General features: G+C 41.1%; 3 protein-coding genes across 9 annotated transcripts in view; 1 reads left to right on the top strand and 2 right to left on the bottom strand.

Moving 5' to 3' along the window:
- PARP11 (poly(ADP-ribose) polymerase family member 11) overlaps nt 1-4,338 on the top strand; it is a 55,096-nt gene extending 50,758 nt beyond the window's left edge. For 6 of the 7 annotated variants that reach the window (XM_050750170.1, XM_050750172.1, XM_050750175.1 and 3 more), the window contains one exon: nt 654-4,338. In XM_050750170.1, coding sequence (XP_050606127.1) covers nt 654-970 — 317 coding nt within the window. In that variant the 3' untranslated portion in view covers nt 971-4,338. The remainder of the gene's footprint in view (nt 1-653) is intronic. The other variant, XM_050750177.1, reaches the window with a different exon arrangement.
- Nucleotides 1-27,246, bottom strand: part of TIGAR (TP53 induced glycolysis regulatory phosphatase) — a 1,172,566-nt gene that overhangs the window by 520,867 nt on the left and 624,453 nt on the right. The window lies entirely within an intron of this gene.
- The window catches only part of CCND2 (cyclin D2), a 734,493-nt gene that overhangs the window by 482,548 nt on the left and 224,699 nt on the right, over nt 1-27,246 (bottom strand). The gene's annotated exons all lie outside the window — the stretch shown is intronic.

The raw sequence follows: 27,246 nt of genomic DNA, 5'->3' as shown, positions 1-27,246 counted from the left end.
TGGTGGCTCACGCCTGTAATCCCAGCACTTGGGGAGGCCGAGGCAGGTGGATCACCTGAGGTCGAGAGTTCAAGATTAGCCTGGCCAACATGGTGAAACCCCGTCTCTACTAAAAAAACATAAAAATTAGTTGGGCGTGGTGGCATGCGCCTGTAATCCCAGCTACTCAGGAGGCTGAGGGAGGAGAATCGCTTGAACCTGGGAGGTGGAGGTTGCAGTGAGCCGAGATCACACCACTGCTCTCCAGCTTGGGAGACAGAGCAAGACTCCATCTCAAAAAAACAGAACAAAACAAAACTCAGGTCCAGCCACACTTTTAATCATTGAACCAATTTTATCAGTTTTATTAATTGGTTTCTTTGTAAGATTTATTTTAAAAGAATTCTGGTAGCTATATTTTGGTGGGGGCAGGGGATGGTGTTGGTGGTGAGGGCTGGTATATACCAGCAAATCTATTCCTATGGTAGTCTATACCACAGCTGTCCATAACAGATGGATTTCTCTTCTTCTCTTAAAGATCTGTGAATGAGGAAATTCCACATCTACTTTTATTATACAATTCTATGCATCTATTCTCCTGACAAAATGTTTTTGCTTGTTTTTAATATATTCTTCAGAGTAATCTTGGCTTTTCTTGGTCCTCTTTGTTTAAGGAACCTATTTTGCTAGAGATGCTGCTTATTCCAGTCGTTTCTGCAAAGATGACATAAAGCATGGAAACACATTCCAAATTCATGGTGTCAGCTTGCAACAGCGGCATCTGTTTAGAACATATAAATCTATGTTTCTTGCTCGAGTGCTAATTGGAGATTACATAAACGGAGACTCCAAATACATGCGACCTCCTTCCAAAGACGGGAGCTATGTGAATTTATATGACAGCTGTGTGGATGATACCTGGAACCCAAAGATCTTTGTGGTTTTTGATGCCAACCAAATCTATCCTGAGTACTTGATAGACTTTCATTGATTTCACTTCCAAATCTCAGTGGTCAAGGAAGCTTTATTCTTTTTTGCAGGAAGATTTGCTCTTCAGTCATCTAGCCACTAAATGTTAATTATCTGATACTTTTGAAACAGATATGAAAAACAAGTGGCCTCCATATAAAAAGACATACTGACTTTAAGGTTGGTTTTTGTTGTTTTGTTTTTGCTTGTTTCTTGTAGTCTTGTTTGTTAAAAATTGATATCATTGATGTTTTAATACGTAGGGGTGAAAGATACCATTCAAAATGGAATCAGCTGAGTCTCAACTAATGTGGTCATTGAGATCTTTAAGGTTTACATGTGTGTTATCAGGATAAATGATTTTAGTTCAAATGGACTTCTTCGTATAAATGTTGAAAAAAATATATAGACATAAATGTGTCCCTTTAGAGGAATTGATCCTTTGTAAATTGAATTCAGGTAGTAGTATCCACCAATCCATTTGTTACTTTGTTGGTCTTCTGAAGGGGGAATTTGAAACTCTGAAACAATCTGAGCACCTTGAGAGAAATCAGAAGCAAGGCAATTATTTGCAGTGCTGTCATTACAAGTCAGAAGCAGAAAATCAAGGTAGAGTGTCCTGCTTTCCAGTTGCCTTAGGATAGCAGACTGCAGCCTCAGACTTGCTCCTGTCATTCTCCTCTATCTCCTACATCTGAATTGATCATTGCTGCAAAATATCATTAGCCTACACTTCATCCATCAGGGTTCTTGGATTCTTAGACCACGACTTGCTGTGCAAGGTGTTTATTGCATCTTCAAAGTGAAACTTTAAATTATTATTCAAACATTTATTTTCCTTTTGTTTTCAAAAGAATCCCTACAGTGATCACTTCTAAGATTTTATTTTACCTTCCCCTCTGCAGCACACACAGCTATTCAACAATGATTTCTAAAATTAATATTTCAAATTTATATCTCTCCATTTTGAAACATTATAGAAAGCATGGGATGCTTGAGGCAAATCTGGTTTCTCCTTTGAAGTAGCTATTGACAGCCTACTCTCTTGAAAAGTTAGATATGATTCTTAATCATGTTTAGTGGAAATTTGTTTACCTGTTCCATCTGTTTTGCTGTTCCATTGTAAGGAAGATGAGAAGTGTTGGGACAGCTTCCTTCCCCTAAAGATATTCTAGCAGAGGCGAGACAGCAGTTTGGCAGGCATGTTGTATAGGAGTTAAGTACCAGATGGGGAATTGCCCATGTGATGGTTAAGAGCCTCTCACATTGATTTTCTTTCTTTTCTCCTCTTCTCTCCTCTTCCTCTCCTCTCCCTCTCCTCTTCCTCTCCTCTTCCTCTTCTTTTCCTCTTCTCCTTTTCTCCTTTTCTCTTCTTTTCCCCTTCTCTTCCCCTTCTCTTCCTCTCTCCTCTCCTCTGTTTCCCTCCCTCCTTCCCTTCCTTCCCTCCCTCCCTCCTTCCCCTTCTCTTCCTCTTCTCTTCCTCTTCCCTTCCTCTTCTCTTTCTCTTCTCTTCTCCTTTTCTCTTCTTTTCCCCTTTTCTTCCCCTTCTCTTCCTCTCTCCTCTCCTCTGTTTTCCTCCCTCCTTCCCTTCCTTCCCTCCCTCCCTCCCTCCTTCCTTTTTCTTTTTTTTTTTTTTTCTTTTTTTGGTAGAGTCTTGCTCTGTTGCCCAGGCTGCAGTGCAGTGGTGCAATCTCAGCTCACTGCAACCCCCACCTCCCGAGTTCAAGCAATTCTCCTGCCTCAGCTTCCCCAGTTACTGGTACTACAGGTGCATACCACCATGCCCAGCTAATTTTTGTATTTTTAGTAGAGACGGGGTTTTGTCATATTGGTCAGGCTGATCTCGAACTCCTGACCTCAGGTGATCCGCCTGCCTCAGCCTCCCAAAGTGCTGAGATTACAGGCATGAGCCACTGTGCCCGGCCTGATTCTCTATGATTCTACCTTTAAAAGACAGCACCTGTACCAAGCCTTTTTCAGAAAGCTTTTCTCTTAACTCTTTCTAATACTGAATTTTCTCTCTATTATCGTTACCCATTTCTGGCTGACAATTAGTGAACACAATTTAACTTCTTAAAAAAATACCGGTGTCTATGCTTATATTGCTCACTTAAATCATTTGAATTACAAAGGCATCTACAAATAATAAAAGTAAAGAGTGTAGACAGATTAGGGATCGTAATTCTTCAAGTGCCATCCATCCCAGATTTCCATTATAGCCCAGCATGTGTGTAATTGTGCAGTGGGAGGTAAGTAGTACCCAGGACATTGCATGTACAATACTTTGAAACAAAGTGGCAACAGAGATTTCCTGACTCAGGTATGTAACCCAACTGCTGGTTTAGATGAAGTGCTGAGAATATTTAGAAAAAGCACTTTAAAAAGCATCCAGAGATTATCATGAAAATAATTGGAGGCAAAGTCACTAGGCTGGCTTGTGAGAGGCAGCACACCATGGCTGTAAACCCGTTCACAAAAAACTATGTTAGAGACATTAGGAATTCAGGTTTTGAAAATCTTTTTTTCTATTTATTTGTTATTTACATACCAAAAAACCACATTAAAATAGTCCTCCCTTCAACATGGCTATCTTTTTTCAAGTTTTGTATGCATACCTCTCTCAGCACTTAAATGGAATAACTGTTGCAGCATTTGGGGGTTGTTTTTCTTTTAGACATTTGCAGATCTTATCTCCGGGTGACTGGGGGCCCAGAGTTAAGTATTTGTTAGGCAATCTCTGCGAACTTTGACCTTACCTAGTTGGCTTATATGAAATATGTAGAATGCGCTGCAGTAGCCATTGTAAGAAAGTACTGTACTGGTTTTTTGGGGCTTGTTGTTGTTGTTTGGTCTGAGAATGTACTGCCAACCCATCTTTTATAAGAGAGAACTGATTTTGATACATATTTTAAAATATGATAGTATAGAGTTAATGGATGTTAAAATTTTATTTCTTTGTTTTGGTAAGTAGATTAAATTGAGAATCATATGATCAGTACATTTGAGAATTATATGACCAGTATATAATAATACTGGACATAACCATTTGCCATCTTTTCCTGTTATCATCACATAGAGTGGGTGGGAAGAATGAATAGAAATCACTCTAAAATAATGATAAATGGTTTTTAAAACTCTATATTGAATACATTCCAGCTGAAAATGACTCTTCTTTTTCACTTTGGTGATATCAGCCTCAGGGTAAAAAAAAAATGTGTTTATAAAAAACAGTTTCATAAATCTTTTAGTTATAAACAGGAAAGTTTTATATTAGTGTGTCATTTCATTTCTAGACTGTTGATGGTGATGATGATAAAGAATTTGGAGCCAATTTTGATATATGAATGTATTGCTTTTACATGTGATGATTAAAGCTCTCCATTAGCAGTTCTTGGTTGTCTGTGTATATCATGTATTTGTTTCTGTGATTTATGTATCTCATCTCCACCTTGTATTATTTAAACCTAAGTTTTCACCTCAATCTTAGTGGATCCAAGGAGTTTGTTGTCTGTAACTCATATGTACCCCACTTGCAGATGGGGAAAGTCTCTTGTTCTTAGTTTGAATCATCATGAGCAATAGCTAATCAAATGGGAATCATTAGAAATAGCTGATCTATGGGAAAAATTGTTTACTGTGTGCTATTATTGAAAAAAAAAAAATTCCCCAAACAGGCCAAGAGTTGGCATCTGCAGCGTTTTTTATTCTTGGTGTGCTCCGCTGGCCCAGAGGAGCAGCTCTGTAGGGTGTGTCTACTTTCACCCAAGGAGTATCCTTCCTACAGTCCATCTAACCTCCAGCCACTCGCACTGTGTCTGCAATCATTCCTGTTGAAGTGAGTTAAACATTCTGTTGAACCTTTGGCAAGCAAGGATGGCATCAAAGGCTATCCTCATGTTCGAACTGAGAGAAACGAGGGGCAGAATGATGGACTCATTGTGATAAAAATTCAATTGAGCTTTGATTGTTGATCTAGAAGTGCTACATCCTTACAAATTCTGTTCTGTAGCCATTCGAGTATTTGTGATTATCTCCCAAATTGCTAGGAATAACATGAGAAACAATCTTACGGTGATCCTACTTGTGTAGCCTCCAGATTTTCCACTCTGCTTAAGGATTATTTGTTTATTTTCAAATATTTTCTTTTGCTTAAAACAAAGAGACAGTCAATTTCTAGATGAAATTATATACTCTGTACTTGTAAAAGAGATAAAAGGTAATGAAAAGTAGCAAGGAAAGGGAAAACAAAACCCTCGTCAAGAATTAGTTTTGGTTAGAAACTTAAAGTGATTTTAGTTATTTTTATCCCTTTGCACTCTGCAGGAAGAGTTTTGGTGATACGAGATAGTCTGCCACACTTTCTTATGAATCATTTCATGATGTTACTTGGGGCAACACAGATGGAAGAAATGAACATTTCAAAGAACTATGAAATACATAATTATTTGCAGGCTGCTTGATTAGTGTGAGTAATATATGCAGGGAGAGGTGAGCCCTAAATATCCAAGAGAGAAGTTGAAAGTTGATCTTTTATCTTTCACTTTTTAGCAGTGGTAGTTTACTTCTCATGTTTTCAGAAACTCTAGGATGGAAGGTGGTTTGGGAACTCATGTTTCTTTCCTCCTGTCTCCTTCCTATATTGAGCTCTGCTTGATCCATCCCAGGTAAAAGGATATCTCAGTTATTTCTAAACCCAAACAATAAATTCCTCGTAAATGATCTGAGTCTCCTGCTGTAAAATTATGTAATCCATTTTCTCAGCTTTAATTGCTTGGCTTTCGTTTCTCAGCACTACAGGCCAAGAAGCTGGCTATTAGAATTCTCTCACTGTGTGGCTGTGTATCTAAGAATTTAGCACTGTCTTACTTATTTTTAGGTGACTTTTCATAAGATTGGAATATAGGTTTTATGCCAAAGACATTTGTGTCTTCTGCAGCGTCTTAGCATTGCTGGAGCCTCTACCAAGAGGTGATACGGTGAGCTGATTCTGACTCTGTGGCTTATGCTGACTTCATGATTGTAAACCAGCTTAAGGAGAGTCACCATCCAGAATTTAATTAAATCATCTTTGCAATATTGATTATACATCCAGACTGCACTTGTGTTTTCCTGTTCCTTTTTAAAAATACCTTTTTCTGAAGGGCTCATTACGCTTTAATGTCTCCTAGATAACATGTGGAAGCTGTAGGCATTATAAGCCCACGTTTGATGAACAGTCTCAGAGAATCAGCGTGCAAGCTCATTTCCTCCACTTTATTCCTTAAGAAGAAGATCAAGCCTCAACTTGGGAGCCAGCGGATCTGAATTTTATTCCTGGCTTTGCTGTTTGATTCAGTGTGACCTTGGATAACTCACCAGAGAGGGAAGGTTCACTTTTCAGAAGGTGAAGTTTATGAAAGACCAATCAGACTCTCGTTGAAAGAAAAAGACCTGATGGAGCACAGCTAGATTTCTCTAGGCAACATCTGACGTGACTGAAGATGATTTTTGAGTTTGGGTCAGGAAAATACAGTAGCAGGGATCATGATGCATTGAGAAGAAGCAAGGGCTTGCAGTAGGAAGGAAAAAGAATGAACCTGGTTGTCCCTGAAACTCTGCCCCTAATTAGTTTCCCCACTCCCCTTCTAGTTCACAACTCTGAATTCTTGTGGCGTGCCAGGGACTGAACAAGTCAGTCATGGCCTCTGCTCTCATGGGACTTGAAGTCTAGCAGGGAAGACATAATGAACTATAATGACAAGAATGATGAGGTTTCCTGAAGGGGAAGTTCAGGCCACTGTGAGGCTCTGACAGAGGGATTTCACCTGTCCTCGGGAATTATGGAAGGCTTTCCTGGGGAGTGACATTTGAATGTGAAGACAGAAAGATAAGTAGATGTTAATTGAGGGAAGGAAGATTTTATATCCCCCAGCCACACCCATCTGTGCCATATCAGGCTTTGGAGAGATGAGAAAAACCAGGTATGGGTAGAAGCAACGTTGGAACTTTGTTTTTATCACTAAAACAAAGATGGCAGAATCAAAGCCATTTAAATTATGTTGCCCCAAACCCCTGCACCTGGTCCTGGAACCAGCTTTACGGGAACCAGGACCCAGCAGTAAGAGGCATGTGGAGAAGGGATTGTGAAGATTTTATACAGTTTAAGGGAATCAAGAAGCTTGTTGGGTAAAGGAGTTCCTTCTTGGCCCCCATGCCTTTGCTTATGCCTTTCTGCCTCACCCTAGAACACACACTCGTATTCCTCCCTCTTGAAAACTCTATTTGAAGCATGGGCTCTGGAGTCAGATGTCCAGGGTGATTCCTGGCGTCGGCGTTTACCACCTGTTTCACTTGAGCAGGTTGCTTAAGCTCTCTGTGCTGCTGTTTCCTCATCTATAAAATGGTGATGATAATAGTGTCTACCCTAGAAGGCTGTTGTGAGAACTGGATGAAGTAATGCTTGCAAAGTGTTTGGGATGATGCCCGGCACATAGTCAACCTCAGTAAATGCTAGAGAGTGTTAATACGTAAGGTCTCTCCTCTTTGAAGAAGTCTTCTATGCCTAATACAACCCTCACAGGCTAGGATTCATACGGTATTTATAGTGTACTTGGAGGTAGGGACATAACTTTTTTTTCTTAGCATTTACTTGGTCAGTGCCCTTTGGCCAAAGACCACCGGGAGCAACCCTGTAAGTTAAACAAATTAGGTTCATTACTTACGGCAGCCAGAGAGCACACACCTGCTGAGGAACTATGGGGTGTCCCGGTAGGAGGGTGCAAGAAAGAACTTTCTGTAGGATTTGGGCTTTGGGGATTTGGGGGAGGGTCCGAGGAGTTAGGATTTCACTCTCATTGGATGCTGTCAGAAAGCAGGGGCAATTCTATAATTTGGCATGTTCATAATCATAAATCTTATCTACAGAGAGGAAAGTGTAGCTGAGGAGAAGCTGTAATTAGCAGAACAGAAGCAGTGGTTCATCTGGCTGAGAGAAGTGGTGTTTGGTGTCCTGTGGGTGGCACAGTGACCTTATTTTTGTCTGTTCATAGACACAATTATGAAATGACCTTGTTTTGTCTCATTTTGTTGTGGTCTTAGAATAACCTTGTCAGAGGTTGGTTTTCTGTGAGATAGTTTAGGTTCATCAGAATAACATGCCTTAGCTGTGAGTACCAGGCCAGTTTCTAAATGTCAGAGACTGCTCTTTTTGTTCTTAACTTGTCTAACTTTTGTTTGGGCTACTTTTCTTCCTCCTGGGAAATTGTAAGAGAATGCATTTACTCGTTCAACAAACCGCCAAGTGAGTACCTGTACTCCATACCAGGCACGATCCTAAATACAGGACACAGTAGTGAAAATGCTGCCTTCAAGGTTCTCAAAGTCTTGGATAAAACTATGTTTCAATTAACTGTTTTGCTAGTTTAAATGCCTTCTTATTCCAACTTGTATCTGGATACTTCCAATGATTAGGAAATCCTACATTTTGTAGACAATTCTGAATGCTAGAAAATTGGTTCTTACGTTGATCTATAATTTCTTTTTTCTTTTCCTTTTTTTTTTGAAACGGAGTCTCGCTCTGTTGCCCAGGCTGGAGTGCAGTGCCGCGATCTCGGCTCACTGCAAGCTCCGCCTCCTGGGTTCACGCCATTCTCCTGCCTCAGCCTCCCGAGTAGCTGGGACTACAGGCGCCTGCCACCATGCCCAGCTAATTTTTTTGTATTTTTAGTAGAGACGGGGTTTCACCATGTTAGCCAGGATGGTCTCGATCTCCTGACCCCATGATCCGCCTGCTTCAGTCTCCCAGAGTGCTGGGATTACAGGCGTGAGCCACCGCGCCTGGCCTTGAGCTACAATTTCTTTCCTTGTATATTCCACTGCTTGGGTCTATGTCTGTACATTAAAGACACTGAGAACGAGTTCCCTGCATATTCTCTAGCTGTTTACGTAGTCGACCCATGGGTGATGTAGGTGAACTCTGGATTTTCATGATTCAGTGCTATGCTGACTGCTCTTACATTCTTCTCAAAAGAATATTTTAATTCAAGAAACAATTTAACATTGATTCCATTTTCTACATGGCCTTAGCGTTTAGGCCTATTTTGTCCGACTGAAGGACAGACTACATTATCAGGGCTTTTCTAATCAGTGTTACGTAGGCGGTTAGGTGCTACTGCGCGTGAGAACAGCAGACGCTAGGTGGCAGCATCTTGCCTCGGAACTGGCACAGCAAACTGGGAGCTGAGTTCATAGCTGCGTTTTAGAGAGCAGAGTCAAAGGACCTTCCAGAAGTTACCTAGTCCCTGCCACCAGGTGGGACAACCCCTGGTCAAATCCACCTGCATAGGTATTTATCCCGTTTATAATAACTGCTAGGAAAAGTGCGCATCTTCCCAATAGGAACCTAGTCTAATATTTTAGAATTTTGCCTGGTGAAAATTCTTCCCAAATAACCATACCACATACTGTCATCTAATCTGTTTTCCTTCTTTCCTCAGATGAAATCACATTAATTTAAGTTGATTTAGAAAAAGATCGTTGGCCGTTTTCTGAGGCCGTACACACAAAGACCGTTACCAGTGAGTTCCCTGTCAACCGTACTTCTTCAGCCCACCCGTCCCCACCTTGCCAGAACGATTCTTCATCCCCTAACGTTTTTCTGACTATACTCCCCAGCTGCTGCTTTCCCTCCGGCAGTGCCTCCTGGCCGTGTTCTCCATCGTGCTTAAGTTATGGAGCCCCTAAGTTTTGCCTTCCTTCTTGGCACAAATTAAAGCTCAGGTTCTTAACATTGTAAAGTTAACACCTCAGAACACAATATGCCCTCTGAGCTATGATATTCTATGCTCTTTTTAAAAAAATGTGTGTCAGAAAAGATGGGCCATAAACTTAGCTTCAAATTGAAACAGAGGACTATCAACTCCAGATGTTTCTGAAATCCGTCTCTCAAAGTCTTAGGAGTTGAACTGGTATACCACAAATATTTTAAAGGTATAATTTTTATACTCTTCCTACAAAATTGAGGTGAGCCCAAATAATTTGTGACTGTGGAAGACAAGAACTGAATGCCTGCGATCATGTTTCCATGTCAGAACCAGGCAGAGACCCCAGGCAGTGTAGTTCCCAGTCTAGTGATCTATCTTCCAATGTAATCGTGTTGGGCTATCGCCATATATACAAGATCTTAACACTGATATTGTTCACTTAAAGAATTTTTGTAGCAAGAGAGGAGCGTCGTAAAAGGTCTGTGTCAGGATTTTGTGTTTGAAAAGCAATGTGTTCTAATAAAAAACAAGTTTTAGAGTCAGGTGATCCTAGCAACAGACCCAGATTTGCTACTTTCTAGCCATGTAGCCTTGGAGAAGTTGACTAGCTTCTCAGAACTGCTGTTTCCTCACAGTTTAATGCTGTTATGAGAATTACCTGAGGCTGTGTGAGTATATGGAGCACTTAGCACAATGTGTGACATATGCTAGTTGCTCAAGACTTAGATACAATAATCAGTGCTGGCTGTCCTGTTCCAGGAGAAGGGCCTCTGTGGGGCCATTCCTAGTACCATGTAACAGAAGTGAAAAAGGACAAACCCCTGATAGTCTGGGAGAAGTCATACTGCAGTGGCATGGTGTCAGATCTCACCCTGTTCTTTGCTTCTCAAGAAACGTAAGTAAGGAACTTGGCATGCAGGGGAGAAAAAACAAGCCACAGAAAGGCCAGGCAACAAATGAGAACAGATCTGTGATTTTGAGTTCTTAATGTCCATTTCCCTTCCAGGCATATCTGTTTCTCATCCCTTCCAGAAAACCGTGAGTGGGCCAAGGGGGTGGACAGGGTTATGGATAAGGATAGTATGATTTTGTATGTCTCTTATATTTTCATTGCCAATTTCAACAGAAGCAGCAATAGTCACCTGATCCTTTTATAATATCTAGACTGTCATAGATTTAGTGTATATTTTCAAACCCAAGGAAAATAAAATATATCTCCATTTTGGATTAATGACAGGGAAAATGGTTCAGAAGTTGATGACAGTACTGATGGTGGGTGCTGCAATAGAATTGGATAAATTTGAAGTATTGTGGATGGAAATAATGAAAACAAAGGAAACATTCATTATCCATTAATTCACTCTCATTTCTGGAAGGAAGGAAGAAAGAGAGGAAGAAAGCCTTAGTTTTGTTATTATGTGGTTGCAGGTATTAAAACTACCAAATGAATCTTAAAATTAGAAGTTTTTAATTGTTGATTTAGTCGTTAAATATTTATTTACTATCCACTATGTGCCAGCAGTTATATGTCAGGCCCTGTGCTGCATTAACATCAAAGATGAACAAGGTGTAGTCCTTACCTTCCAGAATCTCTCGGCCTACTGAGGAGACAGTTATGTAATCAAACAGATAATTCCTTGTGCTAAGTGCTGGTCAGAGACATGAATTCCCTATCATGGGAAATGCAAAAAGCCAAGGGATCAGATATTCCTGGAGAGTAGGGTAGGTGTAACCTACGGGTAATAAGGCAACATTTTACCCTAATCTTGCAGGAAAATACCATGTGACAGAAGTGTAAAAGGACAATCCAATCCCAACAAATCACGGGCCAATGTGTAGAGCTAGGAAAGGGCCCTATGTGTCTAAGTAGTGTGTGCAGCAGCAACACATGGTCATGTGGGGAAAGCAGGGAGTGGGAATGGAACAGAATAATTTGGGGAGACAAAAAAAACCCGTTGAGCCTGGTTGGAAAGGGATTTGTATTTTAAGTTAAGGAGTTTGGGTTTTGTTTGAGGACCTGACCAAAGTTTGTAAGAAGTTGGGGCACAGTTTGTAAGTCTGGGTACCCAGAGATGTCATCAGTGGAGATGAGCAATGTGGAAGACAGAACGTGGTGGGAGAGTGTGGTGGGCACTGCTCCTTTTTCCTGGAGTAGTGGTGGCAACCTGTTCTTCTCCCCTGCTTCAACTTGTGTATGTGAACCTAAGAAGAGCTGCTTTCCACCCCTGCCCCTGCTCCCACCTTTTAGAATACAGAACGCTATCTCCTTATCTATAGTGATTGTTCTAGGGGTGCATACCAGATGCAAGCTAGTTCAGTCATAGTGTCTCGTACTCTACCCTGGTCCACAGTGTTTGGCCTAAGTATGGATGTGTGACCCAGTCTGACCCCTTCCCTGGTATTGTTGAATTTTGAATAGTCACTAAGGGAAAGCTGATGATGGATCTGGGAAGTTGCAACTCTAGAGATGCTAGTGGTTTTGTCTTTTGTATGTGTAAGAAGCTGGTATTCAGTAGGGAAAACTGAAACTAACAGACAGAAGCAAATATGAGAGATAGAAGGAGAGTTCTGGTGGCCTTTTGGTTTCTGATTTCAAGCATCCTGAAGCTGGCTTAATTCCTGCCATGGTGTGGTTAACATAAGCTAATAAATTACTCTTTTTGCCTTTGCTGGCTAGTGTTTCGGACACACCCATTAGTCCTGACTAATGATAACAGGAAGATAATTAACTCGGATTTTGATATATTACGTTTGTGAAGACTTCCCTAGATGGTAAGGAGCTCAAGAGAAAAGTCAGGGCTAGAAATACAGATGTAAAAGCCACCTGGAGATCAGCGATTGTTAAAGCTGTAGAAGTGGCTGAGTTGACCCAGGTAAGTGTGGAAAGTGTTGAGAGGCCAAGGATGGAACCTTGAAGAATGCTAACATCCAAGAATATGCAGAGGAGGAGGAACCAGCTGTTTCTAACTCACACCATTTCTGATTTTAGCCAGCCCTTCCAATCTTACAGTCCTCAGTGGGAAGAAGGTAGTCTATTAAAATTCATTATGGCTTTTGGACTTTTTTTTTTTTTAACTGCTCTAGGCCACATCTGAAATCTGCCTTATATAGCTCTCAATCATTATAGTAAATATAAGTTTCTCCAACATATTCCTTCCTGTATTTGAAATCTAAGATCTTATAACCTAATGTCTTCTTTTCAGTATTAAATCCCTCCATTCTTTCAGCCATCCCTCGTCTGATAAATTGTCAGATTGTATTGATGTCTTTTAAATGTCTGTCCATGTTGCTTATGAAGGGTGACATCTGGAACACATACTGTATTTGAGCTGTAATGTGACTGTCACAGAGTACAGTGGAACTAATGTGTCTTCCTGATATTAACCTCATACTGGTTGCACTATTGAGGAATATTGCACTTGTCACTAACAAAAAAATCACAGATTTTTTTTTTCTAAAAATTTCTAGAAGCCCAGAAAAACAGAATCTATAATTATATGATTGAGGTTTTGAACTTAAAGGCCTTTACAGTTGTCCCTGTTCAATTATTTCTTATACAAAAGGGTAATTTCCGTAGCCTAATATATGTGTAAATAATTAGAAGCAACATATCTGGCCAAAAATAGGGTAATGTTAAATATAAACACAAGATGGAATATCATATGTCTGTGAAAATGATCTTTCTGAAGAATATTTAATGACATGAGAAAGTGCTTAGTGTATAATGTTAAGGAAGATGCAGGGTTTAAACCATATGTAATAAATTGTAAAAGTCCTTTCACCGGGAAAGGGACTGTGACTCAGAGGTAAGAGAAGCAACGTCCCTGTTAAATTTTATCTTATTGGTATTAACCCGTTATTCCAGCTTCAAAAAAGCTTTTTTTATCTTAATTCTATTACCCAGCTATTAGTCATCCCTCTCTCATTTGTCCAAAGCTATCCAAAAATTGGTCTACCAAATAGGACATAAAGTGTTTATACTATTGGGCAAGTATAGAGGTCTGCAGTAAATATCCATAGATGCACTTGCGTTTTGGGTTACAGTAACCATACCTGGATATATTATTTAATCACTAGATTAGTCTTTAGCAGGATATTATTAGAAAATGCATTCAGACTGAAAGGCGTCTTTTTGTTTTGTTTTGAGATGGAGTCTTGCTCTGTTGCCCAGGCTGGAGTACAGTGGCCGGATCTCAGGTCACTGCAAGCTCCGCCTCCCAGGTTCACGCCATTCTCCTGCCTCAGCCTCCCGAGTAGCTGGGACTACAGGCACCCGCCACTGCACCCAGCTAGTTTTTTGTATTTTTTAGTAGAGACAGGGTTTCACCGTGTTAGCCAGGATGGTTTCGATCTCCTGACCTCGTGATCTGCCCGTCTCGGCCTCCCAAAGTGCTGGGATTACAGGCTTGAGCCACTGCGCCCGGCCTGAAAGGCGTCTTAAAAGATCATTTCCTCCCATCTCTACACCTCTATTGAGGTTTGGTATTATGCTTTTTTAGGAAGAACATTGTCCTAGTTTGGGCTACTGTAGCAGAATACCACAGACTGGGCAGCTTAAACAAACATTTCTCACAGACCTGGAGGCTGGGAAGTCCAAGATCAAGGTGCCTGCAGATGTGATTGCCTCCCAAAAGTTTCACCTCCAAATACTGTCACATGGGGGATAAGATTTCAACATATGAATTTGAGGGCATTTAGTCTGTAGCAAATGCTATTGCCCAAGATTCCCATCAGTTGCCAAAAGTCAAAAGTCCTGAATTCATTGTGTACCTTGGTATATGATTTTGACCAAGACACTTAGCCAACATTCTTGCTTTCCCTGTCAGCAAAATGGGATTTGCTGTATGTGAAGGTCCCCATGTCAATCTGGTCTGAGGAGACAAGCTACAATACAAACAAAAATGGGATTTGCTGTATGTGAAGGTAGATTAGAACAAAGGTCTTTTTTCTTAAAGCTTAAGTGCATGGAAAGAACCTCTGATGGAAATCGAGGAGTACTGACAGCTCAGTGTGGAAAATAAGAGAGAAAAGCAAAAAAGGAAGGTGGAAATTCTGACAAGGAAATTAAGATGCATGTCCATGGAGGTTTTTTGTTTTGATGATAGCAAAAGGATATATTTACATCCTATGTAAATATTGTTTGTGCTTAACAAAAATCTAGTTTCCTTTCATAGAGTTCTTAAAGGACAGAAAATATATATCTGTCTGAACACCATTTAGACAGGTAAATGATGAATGAGTTACCTCTGAATACCTCTTGAAAGCTGGTGTCTGTCAAATGTTGAACTTCTGGGAGAGAAGTATAACAAAATACAAGGAAGCTTAATGGTCAATATTTGCAAATAACAAAGTACTCCTTAGATTAGAAGTTACTACCTCAGCAATGGGCAATATTACCCCCCAAATAGTAAGAACTTTGTGGTTTAATATTACTACATTTTGAGGCATATTATCTAAATGATTTAAGATGTGATAAATTGTTTCCAGATTTTTACCCAGTGCTATGGTTTGAATGTTTCTGTCCCCTCCAAAATTCACATCTTGGAAACTTTATCATCAGCACAACCATTGGGAGGTAGGACCTTTTGGAAGGTGTTTAGGATTAACACTGCTATAAAAAAACACTCTAGGTAGTGGGTTTGCTCTCTCTTGTTCTACCTTCTATGTGAGGACACAGCAAGAAGGCCTTTACCAGATGCTGGCACCTTGATCTTAGAGTTTCTAGCTTCTAGAACTGTGAGAGAACTGTCAGGTTTCGGGGTTTTTTTGTTTTTCTTTTTTGCTTTTTTTTTTTTTTAATAGCAGCACAAAACAGGCTAAGAAACTCAGGATTTGTTTTAATCAGGTACTTTAAGATGCAAGACACAGAGTTTGAAAGAAGTTTTCTTTCTTATACTTAAGAGGAAGGTCCATGCCATGCCATGCCATGCAGGGCCACGTGGGGGAAGTATCAGGGTCAGTCAGGAGGCAGAAGGAGGAGAGAGGGGAAAGCATGGCCCAGAGCATTTATTGTGGTTTTCCAGGGAAGTAATGGATGAGACAAGGAAGGCAAATATGAGCAAGTTTAGGGGTTGGATAGTAGTTTTGGTAATTTCAGCAGCCCTGGGTTATAAAGGTGGTCTCTGGTTGTTTGATACCTGGTCCTGTGGTGATTTAGGGCAGGGGAAATACTGATTTGCTGTATGAGAGTTCGATAAAGTTGTGGTTGGAGATAGGGCCTTTGGATTGGTTGGTGTGCATATGAAAGACACCCTCAGCAGAGTCCTTTGCTATCCAGGAATTAGCCAGCCCTGGGAGGGCCAGTCTGTCCTTGGCCAACAGGGCACTGTAAAATATAGAAAATAAAAAGTATGATTAATATAAATACATAAATGTAGCTCTTTAAATAACTGACAAAATGAGATCAAATTAGTTAGGACTGAACTAAAATACAGTCTTTATTTCTCTCTTTACTCCTCATTTTGCTGCCTGATTCTCCCTAAGAAGATGACTGTCTGGATAGGGCACAAATTTCCCTTGTTCTCTACAACTGAAGTTTTGAGATTAACTTCTGTGGGTGGATGAACACTTTAGTGACAAAGTGTTCCCCAGGATGCATCATAGTCTATTTACTGTCCTTGGGAGAAAATCACTGATCGCCTTGCAGCTGCCTACCCCAGCATCTTGTACGTGGCCAAAGGCAACTTGCACAGTCCTCTGTGTCACCACATTCCCACAGGAACCCATTTGCCAGGAAAATGAAATACAGTGTCTGCATCTTTTGTTTTTTCAGTCAGCCCACAATGGATAATGAATCCAGACCTCAAGGGCAGTGTAATGATAGTATCCAACCCCTGAGAGGGTGATTATGCAGAAGGTGGGGGCAGCTGCTCTCCATTTTCTTTGAGAACAGACAAGAGGAATTGGATTTAAACCATGGCACAAGATGTGTCAGTTAGACATTAGAAAGAATTGCCTGTCACAGTTCGAGGCATGGAATTGGTGACCAGGGACAGCTATGAAACTGCTTTCCTTGGGGACCTTTTATGAAGGAAAGACTGGTAGATGGATGGGGCCACCTGCCAGGGTAGGTGTGACACAGAAACTACCTTTGTGATCTCCCTCCAGGAGTACATGTGCTTGTCCTGAGAACCACTCTCTCCTAACTCTTAGCACAAGATGGGTTTGTACCTTATCTGCCCTGCTAGACTCTAGCAGTCTTTAGGCAATGACTAGCATGGTGCCTTGCACATAGTTGACGTTCGAGAAAGTTTTTTGTGTGTGTGAGAATGAATTAAGATGATACTTATCTTTGAAATACCTCAATTCCTCACCTTCCTCTTTTCTACCCTCTTTTTTTTATTCAGCACCCTTTCTATCCCAGGTGATCCCCAAAGTCTCTTCCAACTCAGAAATTTTAGTAGTCTGGGTTTGCTTATGTTGTTAGTATACCATTTTTACCTTTCTTTAGAAACATAGGTCTTATGAGTCACATATGAATGTGAATTTCTTAATAACAGAATAATGATTTCTAATTATATACATTATTTTAATTAACACAGTTCAGTGGACTGGGCATCATGAACTCAAGTTTGCTTTAAATAAGCAGTCTAAAGCCAAGACTGTGACCTGTCCAAGCTTAAATAGCTAAGAAGGATGTAAACTCACATCTGTCTGACCCAAAGCCCAGCACCTAAACACAGTGGGTTTTCTCACTCAGGAAAATACAAAATTTAAAAAAGATTCTAAGGAGAGCCCAGAGACAATAGTATCCAAAAAGAGAATAGCAAGCAAGCCCTGTTACTGGAATGAGTGAGACGAAAACTGGACTCCATGAGGACCTGAAAACCTCAGCTACATGTAAGATCAGCCCTGGCATCCCAGCTGCTTAGTCCTACCTACCTCTAGCCCAACTACTGCTTAGTGCCTACACAAAGCAGACAGTTCCCCAGGTTGTCTGTTAGAGTGAGGAGGTTGTCAGGTGCCAGAATCTATGGAGGCACTTAGGGCCTGGATATCTGAGCTTATGTTACTGCTTTGCAACCTGGGGAGTCTAGCGTTTCATCCATCTGCAGAGTTAATTTTCATCCCTCCCTTTTTGGCCTCTGAACCACTGGAAATAGGATCTCTCTGTCAACAGTGCCTTTGACTGTTTATTTTCCACTTCTCCAGTTGCATTTTATTCTCAGCTTGGATCATTAACCCACTGTGTGGAAATTTTGATCAGACTTGGATCCTAGAGGACCAGTGCTGTGGTGTGTTTAGCTGCTGTTTAGTAATAGCAAATACTTAAACCTGTAATGCACATTGCCCATGGGCTGTCTGCATTGAGTTGTTTTTCTACCAAATGTGTTCATCTGCCCAGACTCCTTTTAAAGAAAGTAATAAATTCCCTCCCTGCAATTATAGTGTAATTCACTGGGAAAGTGTGGTTTAATTTGTGCATCATTTTCTTGGATCAAATAAATCACCCTAAAGCTATCTTCAGTTGAAGTTTTGTTATTACAAAGCCCGAGAAGATCGTCCAATTATCATTTAGAGTGGTTATCAGCCTGTTCTACAGTGGGGAGCTGAAAAGGAAATACAGGTTTATTTTCAGTGGCCCTTATCTTGGTGTTCAACCACTGCCATCCTCCATCCTTAAAGAGGGCAGGCGGAGCTGGAACTTGGAACTCTCATTTTGAAAGGATCACAGACTCTAGGGAATACACCCACTAGACTTTTAAATTCTTTGAGGATGAGACCTATGCTCGACATTTGTATTCAAGGTAGCATGGCGTAATGATTAGCAATATAGACTCTGAAGCCAGACAGCCTGGGTTTCACTCCTGCCTGTATGGCACTAGCTGGCTGTGTGACCTCTCAATACTTCAGTTTCCTCATCAGTAAAAGTACCTATCTCTTAGAGCTGTTGTGATGATGAAGTGAGTTAACATATGTAGAGGGCACAGGATGGACCCTGGGCTCTAATAAGTACTGTATATCTAACTGTATAGTCTGGCACTGAGTAGGCTTAATAAATGTCTGGGAATGAATAGCAGCATTCCATCATTCACCTGTAATAATTTCTTCCTGGTATCATTACTACTAGATCAACAAGGTAGGGATAAATTTCTGGAGGAAAAAAACGTTGTAGATAGTTGGAATGATTGACCAAGGAGGGAGTGAAATATTCTGGGGGAGGTTCTCATGACCACATTGACTCTCCTCAGTCAGGGATTCTCGTGTATAGTCCTGCATATTAACAAGGAGTTGGAGGCCTCTAGAGAGGAAGTGTCACTGCAAATTCTTCCAACAAGAGAAAACAGTTGTCCTCTGCTCACGTAGATCATAGATCATAGCACGTAGATTTGCAGTGTGCTACTCTATCTTGTAAATATGCCACTGAGTTCCACTAGGGGCACAGCTAAGTTTCTGCTGATTTTTTTAGCACTGAGATTGACATATCCTGAGCTAATGAATATGCAAAACCTTTGCAGTACGTTTGCTAGCTTCATCCACTTCTAGGCAGTCTTCTAGCTGAGTCTCCCAAGTATGATTCCTGGCCTCTATTGCATTTTTACCTCCTGGTGCCTGCTTCTTACACCATCAACGCCGCCTCTCCCCATCCTCCGTTGTCCTCTTGTATGTGACCCCCAAGCCTTTGGCTAAGAATAATTCAGCCATTCCCAATACTTAGAAATCATAGAAAACATGAGTGTGGTCTGGCAGAGGAGCATTGTCTGGTTGTCTTGTAAACGTTACAGATGTGGCAGATCCATTTGGCTTTACTGTGTCTTTAATATATATGTTTGTGTGCATGTATACATGTGCACATACACACATACATCCAATTACACATCCATGCATTTAAAAATATGGTGTTTGTACTCACATGGCCCTAAGCTGTAAAATATCTTGCTTTTCCTACTACTCAAGGCTTTTTGCTTCCTGTGTTCCTTCTACTTTTCCATAATTGTAATCTCAGAACATTCACATGACACCAAATGTTAGGTGGAGTTCAATGCCTAGAAGTCAGAGCAAGAGAAGGAGAGATTTGCCCCCATTTCATAGTTTCCTAGCATGAGAACATTTATATTGTCCCTTATACGCAAGTATACGTAAGTCTTCTTGCATTCCCCACTGTCTAGATCCAAGGTCTTCGGAGAGAGGTGCTGCTTCTCAGCTCTGTATCCCCACCTTCTCTAATAGTGCGCAGCACACAGTTTTGTTAGATGAAGTAGGAATGCTTATTTACTCGATTGTGTGTGTGTGTGTGTGTGTGTGTATATGTGTTTGTTTGCAAAGAGCAGAAAAAGGAGTTTATTGTAGGACTACGTTAGAACTGGAGCTGGAAAAAAATATCAGGATTTCAGCAGTTTTTAAGATACCTGCCCTCTTTCTCTCCCTTTGGAACTATCTAACATGACAAATTTTCTCATCTCTGCATATCTGCCCTTCTTTCCTTTGGTACTCACTGATCCATTCCCTCTGTATTCCCCAACCTAAATTCTGACTGCTTAATGTAGAATCCTCCTACATTTATTGGACAACATCCTTCTTGTTGGGCTGCCTCATGGGTTGAAGCCCAGTCTATGATTGAGCTACCTTGGGTCAGATGCATATTCCAGTCTAATCAGTAACCACTGCTGCCCAAAAAGACTGCCTGGCCTTGCTATTTTGAAGGATGGGGTTGGTGGGGAGCTGTGGGAAGTGCAGTTAGAGGGATCAATAGATGATGCAGGAACATTATAATTCATGGCAGAGTGTCCCTGAAAAAAACGGTGCTAGTACACTGTAGCAAAGAAACAAAAGGACTCCTAACTACTGGGTGATTGTTACCAAGCCCTTCACGTATATTAACTAATTTAACCTTTTTTTTTTTTTTTTTTGGTCGGGGTCGGAGGCAGGTGTGTGGAGTCTCACTCTGTCGCCCAGGCTGGAGTGCAATGGTGCGATCTCGGCTCACTGCAACCTCCACCTCCTGGGTTCACGTGATTCTCATCTCAGCCTTCTGAGTAGCTGGGATTACAGGCCCCTGCCATCACACCCAGCTAATTTTTTGTATTTTTAGTACAGACAGGATTTCGCCATGTGGGCCAGGCTGGTCTTGAACTCTCAACCTCAGGTGATCCACCCACCTCAGCCTCCCAAAGTGCTGGGATGACAGGTGTGAGCCACTGCGCCTGGCCTTAATTTAACCTTTTATGATGTAATACTAGTCTTGTCAGATGTAGCAAATAAAAATACAGGAAGGATACCCGTACAATATTTAGGATATACTTAAGAAATTATTTGTGATTTATCTGAAATTCAAATTTAACTGGGTATATTCTAGCCACTCTATCTCCATTTTACAGATGAGGACACTGAGGCAACTCACCTCACCCCAGGGCACATAGCTAGGAATTGGCAAAGCCAATTTGGCTTTAGTACCCTGTACTATCCACTGTGCTATTCTGCTGCTTTTAAATCTATGTTAATGGCAAGCATGCGCGTGCACACACACACACATACACACACACAACTCCTTTATTGTCACCATCTTTCAAAAATAAGAATCAAAGACCAAAGTGTCCTTAGATGTTGTGTCAGAGTTTAAGCAAGGGACAGAAATCACAGCAGAAATTTGGACAGGGAAAATTTAATATAAAGAATTGGGTTTTTTTTTTTTTTTTTTTTTTTTTTTTTGAGACGGAGTCTTGCTCTGTTGCCCAGGCTGGAGTGCAGTGGTGCGATCTGGGCTCACTGCAAGCTCCGCCTCCCAGGTTCATGCCATTCTCCTGCCTCAGCCTTCTGAGTAGCTGGGACTACAGGCGCCCACCACCACGCCCGGCCAATTTTTCTTGCATTTTTAGTAGAGACGGGGTTTCACCGTGTTAGCCAGGATGGTCTCGATTTCCTGACCTCGTGATCCGCCCGTCTCGGCCTCCCAAAGTGCTGGGATTACAGGCTTGAGCCACCGCGCCTGGCCAAGAATTGTTGACTACATAAAGTTCTGTTAATTACTCAAAGGGGAAAAGGAGCTCTAAGGAGCAGCGAGGCAGTTAGCTGCAGAAAGTGGCTACTGCATCGAAGACTAACGGACAAATGAACAAGGAAGGAACTTAACAAACTAATAGAAAAGGTCCCTGCAAGGCTGGATTCAGACCTCTGAGGAGAGTTCCTGGTTGTTACAGGAACTTGTTGCCTGTACTCCTGGTGCCAAGGAAGCTTGCTGAAGGGCACCCGCTGTTGAACTGCATAGGGCAGCCTGCCCCTGCTGTAAATCCTGACCGGGATAGTCGCATGCCGATCTGCCTGCCACTGCATGGAAAACAGAAAACTAGATGAAGAAGAAAAAGGCCTCCGTCTCCCGGCCGTGCATCGTTCCTTTCACACTCCTTGTTGTCAAAGCCTAACGTGGAGCCAGCTGGCAAAGGAGAAGTATGGCCTGTAGAGTTCAGCCCCACTACTACAAAGCAGGATGAAGAAACTGGGCTTGGAGCTGAAACATAATAAATTACTAACTGGTACAGATGAAAGTACATTTTTCAACCCAAGGATAGAAGGAAGCCCCAAGCATCATCACACAAAAGGAAGACAGATTGGCTAAAAGAGGCATTTAAATTAAAAACAAACAAAAAACAAAAAAACCCAAAACTCTGGGCACAGCGGCTGACACCTGTAATCCCAGCACTTTGGGAGGCCGGGTGGGCAGATCACGAGGTCAGGAGATCGAGACCACCCTGGCTAACACGGTGAAACCCCGTCTCTACTGAAAATACAAAAAAATTAGCTGGGCGTAGTGGCGGGCGCCTGTAGTCCCAGCTACTCGGGAGGCTGAGGCAGGAGAATGGCGTGAACCCGGGAGGCGGGGCTTGCAGTGAGCCGAGATCACACCACTGCTCTCCAGCCTGGGCGACAGAGCCAGACTCCGTCTCAAACAAAACAAAACAAAACTGAAGGTTTACAGGGACACATCTCTTGGAGTAGAGCAGTCTGCGTCCAAGGTATTGGATAAGCAAGACAAGGTGTTATAAAGCCTGTTGTGTAAATATATACAGAAGACTGAGAGGTTTTCAACCGAATAAATAAATGCCCGGTACAGCGTTAATGTAGCTGCGAAATTCATCCTGTAAGAAGTTGAGTCAAAAAAAAAAAAAAAAAAGACAGCAACCAGCCGTGAAGGGATAAGTCACCCTTTAGGGAGCATCCTTAGTTATTACTTTCAAAAGGATAGTGATAAACATTTACGATGTAAAATAGCATCTACTCCCTGAACTCTTGACATTTCTGGAGCATCTAAGACTGATGTTTTTGAGGCAAGTGCAGAGATTCAATGAACTGTGAAGACCCCATTCACTGCCAGAGGGAATAATTCTAAGAGGACGATTAATAGAGACAGTTTTTCTGATGTGAAGAATAAGTCAGACATCAGGTCTGTTACTTTTCGTTGTGAGACAGTAGCCATTCTATACAGTCAGCAGTTACTTATTTTTCTATAGAACCCTGACTTTCCTGCCTTCATAGCAGCTTCTCTAATTGCAAAGTATCCTCTCTGATTTGCTCTCTAGACAATCAGGTCCGTCCTGCAAACTGCTGACTCTCAGCCTTGCTGGGCGAATTGAACACATCACTCTTTGGAATATTGATGTTGTCAAGGTTAGTTCAAGGGGCACTCTTCTTTTTATTGGAAGCGTGTTTCACCCTCCTGCCTCCCCTATCAATGATGTCTCTCAGGATTTATGGAACACCTGCCCCCCACCCTGCACCTGTTCTGCATCGATTGAGTGAAAGCCCAGACCATTCTGCAGGCATGAAAAGAACTCCTATCTACAGCCCAGAGCTTTGCATTCATCCTCTTATTTAAATTTGAGATCAGGGCTACATCTTACTCCTAAATATCTTAAGTATCTTAGTATCTTTAGAGATTTTTAAGTATCTTTGTATGCTTTAGAGATTTTTATGTTTCTAATACTTCCTTGAGAGTCCATACAGTCGATTGATTAAAACCATGGGCCAGACTTCCTGCTTTCAGATCACCAGGTGATATGGTTTGGATATTTGTCCCCTCCAAATCTCATGTTGAAATGTGATCCCCAGTGTTGGAGGTGGGGCCTGGTGGGAGGTGTTTGGGTCAGGGGAGTGGATTCCTCAAGAATAGCTTGGTGCCCACCCCGTGGTAATGAGTGAGTTTTCACTCTATCAGTTCATGTGAGAGCTAGTTATTTAAAAGAGCCTGGCATCTCTCTTGCTTCCTCTCTTGCTCTATGACATACTGGCTCCCCCTTGCCTTCTGCTGTGACTGTAAGCTTCCATTTTGATGGGCTCTAATGAGAATTAGTGTGCACATAAGAGACCTAGAATAGGATCAACTGCTTTGGCAGTTGTCCTCCTGTATCACAGAATTAGAAGACATCAGACAACAGGCAGTATAGGACCTCGATCCCTTGAAAGATGAGAAACAAACTAGGTGAGCCCTATGATTTTCTCAGCTTACTGACTGGAGGCAGTTTATAGACTGCAGTGCAGGGCAAGGGAATCCAAAGGGAGCCAAGAGACATTTGCAGGCTGGGATTTAGAAAGAGCGAGGAGGGAATTATCTCTCAACAGTGGCCCTTTTAGGGACCCAACAAAACCTACAAATACCCAGTACTGAAAGCTCACAGCAAGATTTTTGCCAGGACTCTTGATGATGGATGGTTTTATTTCAAAGAAAGGAAGATGTTAACACAAAGAGAAGTTTGCAGACAGGCATTTAGAAGGAGCTAGGAATGGAATTCTGTCACACCAGTGGGTCGTTTAGAGACCCATCAAAACCAACAAATATCTGGCCTGAAAGCTGACAGTAAGCTTTGTGCCAGAATTCTACACACATGCGCACACACGTACACACACACACACACACTGTTAGAACTAATAAATTTAATAACGTTGCAGGATACAAAATCAGCAAACAAAAAGTTGCACCTTAGAAAAATGAGCTTTTCTAAAAAGAAGCTAAGAAAACAACTCATTTATAGAAACATCAAAAAGAATAAAATACTTAGGAAAAAACTAAGGAAGTGAAATCATTATACACTGAAAACTGTAAAACACCGATGAAAGGAATTAAAGGAGATTACAAATAAATGGAAAGGCATCATGTGTTCATGGATCGGAGGACTTAATATTGTTAAAATGTCCACAGTACCCAAAGCAATGTACAGATTAAATACAATGCTTGTCAAAATGCCAGTGGGTTTTTTTTTCTTTTTTTTACAAAAATATAAAAAACAACCCCCAAGTTCACTTGGAGTTGCAAAGTACCCTGAATAGCCAAAACAATCTTGAGAAAGAAACAAAGTGGGGGGACATCATACTTTCTGGTTTCAAAATATATCAGAAAGCTACATTAATTAGAACAGTATGCTATTGGCATAAAGACAGACATGTAGACTAATGGAACAGAACAGAGAGGCCAGCATAAACCCAAACATATACAGTCAACTAATCTTTGACAAGGGTGCCAAGAATATACAATGGGGAAAGGATAGTCACTTCAACAAATGGTGTTGGGAAAACTGGATATCCACATGCAAGAAAATAAATTGGGTTGCTACCTTACACCACACAAAAAAATCAACTCAAAAAGGGATTAAAAACTTAAACATAAGACCTGAAACTTTATAGAAGAAAACATAGGGTGAAAGTTTTATGACATTCATCTTGGCAATGATTCTTTTATTTATATGTGTGTGTGTGTGTGTGTGTGTGTGTGTGTGTGTGTATACACACTTTAAGTTCTGGGGTACATGTACAGAATGTGCAGGTTTGTTACCTAGGCATACACATGGTGGTTTTATGACCCATCAACCATCATCTACATTAGGTATTTCTCGTAATGCTATCTCTCCCCTAGTCCCCCACCCCCCGACAAGCCCCAGTGTGTGATGTTCCCCTCCCTGTGTCCATGTGTTGTTATTGTTCAACCCCCACTTATAAGTGAGAACATATGGTGTTGGTTTTATGTTCTTGTGTTAGTTTGCTGAGAATGATGGTTTCCAGCACCATCCATGTCCCTGCAAAAGGACATAAACTCATCCTTTTTTATGGCTGCATAGTATTCCATGGTGTATGTGTGCCACATTTTCTTTATCCAGTCTATCATTGATGGGCATTTGGGTTGGTTCCAAGTCTTTGCTATTGTGAACAGTGCCACAGTAAACATAGGTGTGCATGTGTCTTTACAGTAGAATGATTTATAATTCTTTGGGTCTATACCCAGTAATGGCATTGCTGGGTCAAATGGTATTTCTAGTTCTAGGTCCTTGAGGAATCACCACACTGTCTTCCACAATGGTTGAACTAATTTACACTCCCACCAACAGTGTAAAAGTGTTCCTATTTCTCCACATCATCCCCAGCATCTGTTGTTTCCTGACTTTTTAATGATCGCCATTCTAACTGGTGTGAGATGGTATCTCATTGTGGTTTTGATTTGCATTTCTCTAATGGTCAGTGATGATGAACTTTTTTTCATATATTTATTGGCTGCATAAATGTCTTCTTTTGAGAAGTGTCTGTTCATATACTTCGCCCACTTTTTGGTGGGGTTGTTTGTTTTTTTCTTGTAAATTTGTATAAAGATTTGTTTTCCTGTAAAGTTCTTTGTAGATTCTGGAGGCATTGATGGAACATATCTCAAAATAATAAGAGCTATTTATGACAAACCCCCAGCCAATATTATACTGAATGGGCAAAAACTGGAAGTATTTCCTTTGAAACCAGCAGAAGGCAAGGATGCCCTCTCTCACCATTCCTATTCAACATAGTACTGGAAGTTCTGGCCAGGGCAGTCAGTCAAGAGAAAAAAATAAAGGGTATTCTATTAGGAAAAGAGGAAGGCAAATTGTCCCTGTTTGCAGATGACATGATTGTGTTTTAGAAAACCCCATCATCTTAGACCAAAATCTCCTTAAGCTGGTAAGCAACTTCAGCAAAGTCTCAGGATACAAAATCAATGTGCAAAAATCACAAGCATTCCTATACACCAATAACAGACAAACAGAGAGCCAAACCATGAGTGAACTGCCATTCACCATTGCTACTAAGAGAATAAAATATCTAGGAATCCAATTACAAGGGATGTGAAGGACCTCTTCAAGGAGACCTACAACCACTGCTCAAGGAAATAAGAAAGGACACAAACAGATGGAAACAACATTCCATGCTCATGGATTGGAAGAATCAATATCATCAAAATGGCCATACTGCCCAAAGTAATTTATAGATTCCATGCTATCCTGATCAAGCTACCATTGACTTTCTTCACAGAATTGGAAAAAACTACTTTAAATTTCATATAGAACCAAAAAGCCCGCATAGCCAAGACAATCCTAAGCAAAAAGAACAAAGCTGGAGGCATCTTGCTACCTGACTTCAAACTATAATGGTACTGGTACCAAAATAGGTATATAGACCAATGGAACAGAACAGAGGCCTCAGAAATAACGCCACACATCTACCACCTGATCTTTGATGAACCTGACATAAACAAGCAATGGGGAAATGATTCCCTATTTGATAAATGGTGTTGGGAAAACTGGCTAGCCACATGCGGAAAGCTGAAACTGGA

The sequence above is a fragment of the Macaca thibetana genome, chromosome 11 (genome assembly GCF_024542745.1).
Source record: "Macaca thibetana thibetana isolate TM-01 chromosome 11, ASM2454274v1, whole genome shotgun sequence".
Classification (NCBI taxonomy): Eukaryota; Metazoa; Chordata; class Mammalia; order Primates; family Cercopithecidae; genus Macaca; species Macaca thibetana.
The sequence above is the reverse complement of the archived record's forward strand: the minus strand, read 5'-3'. Positions and strand labels throughout refer to the sequence as shown.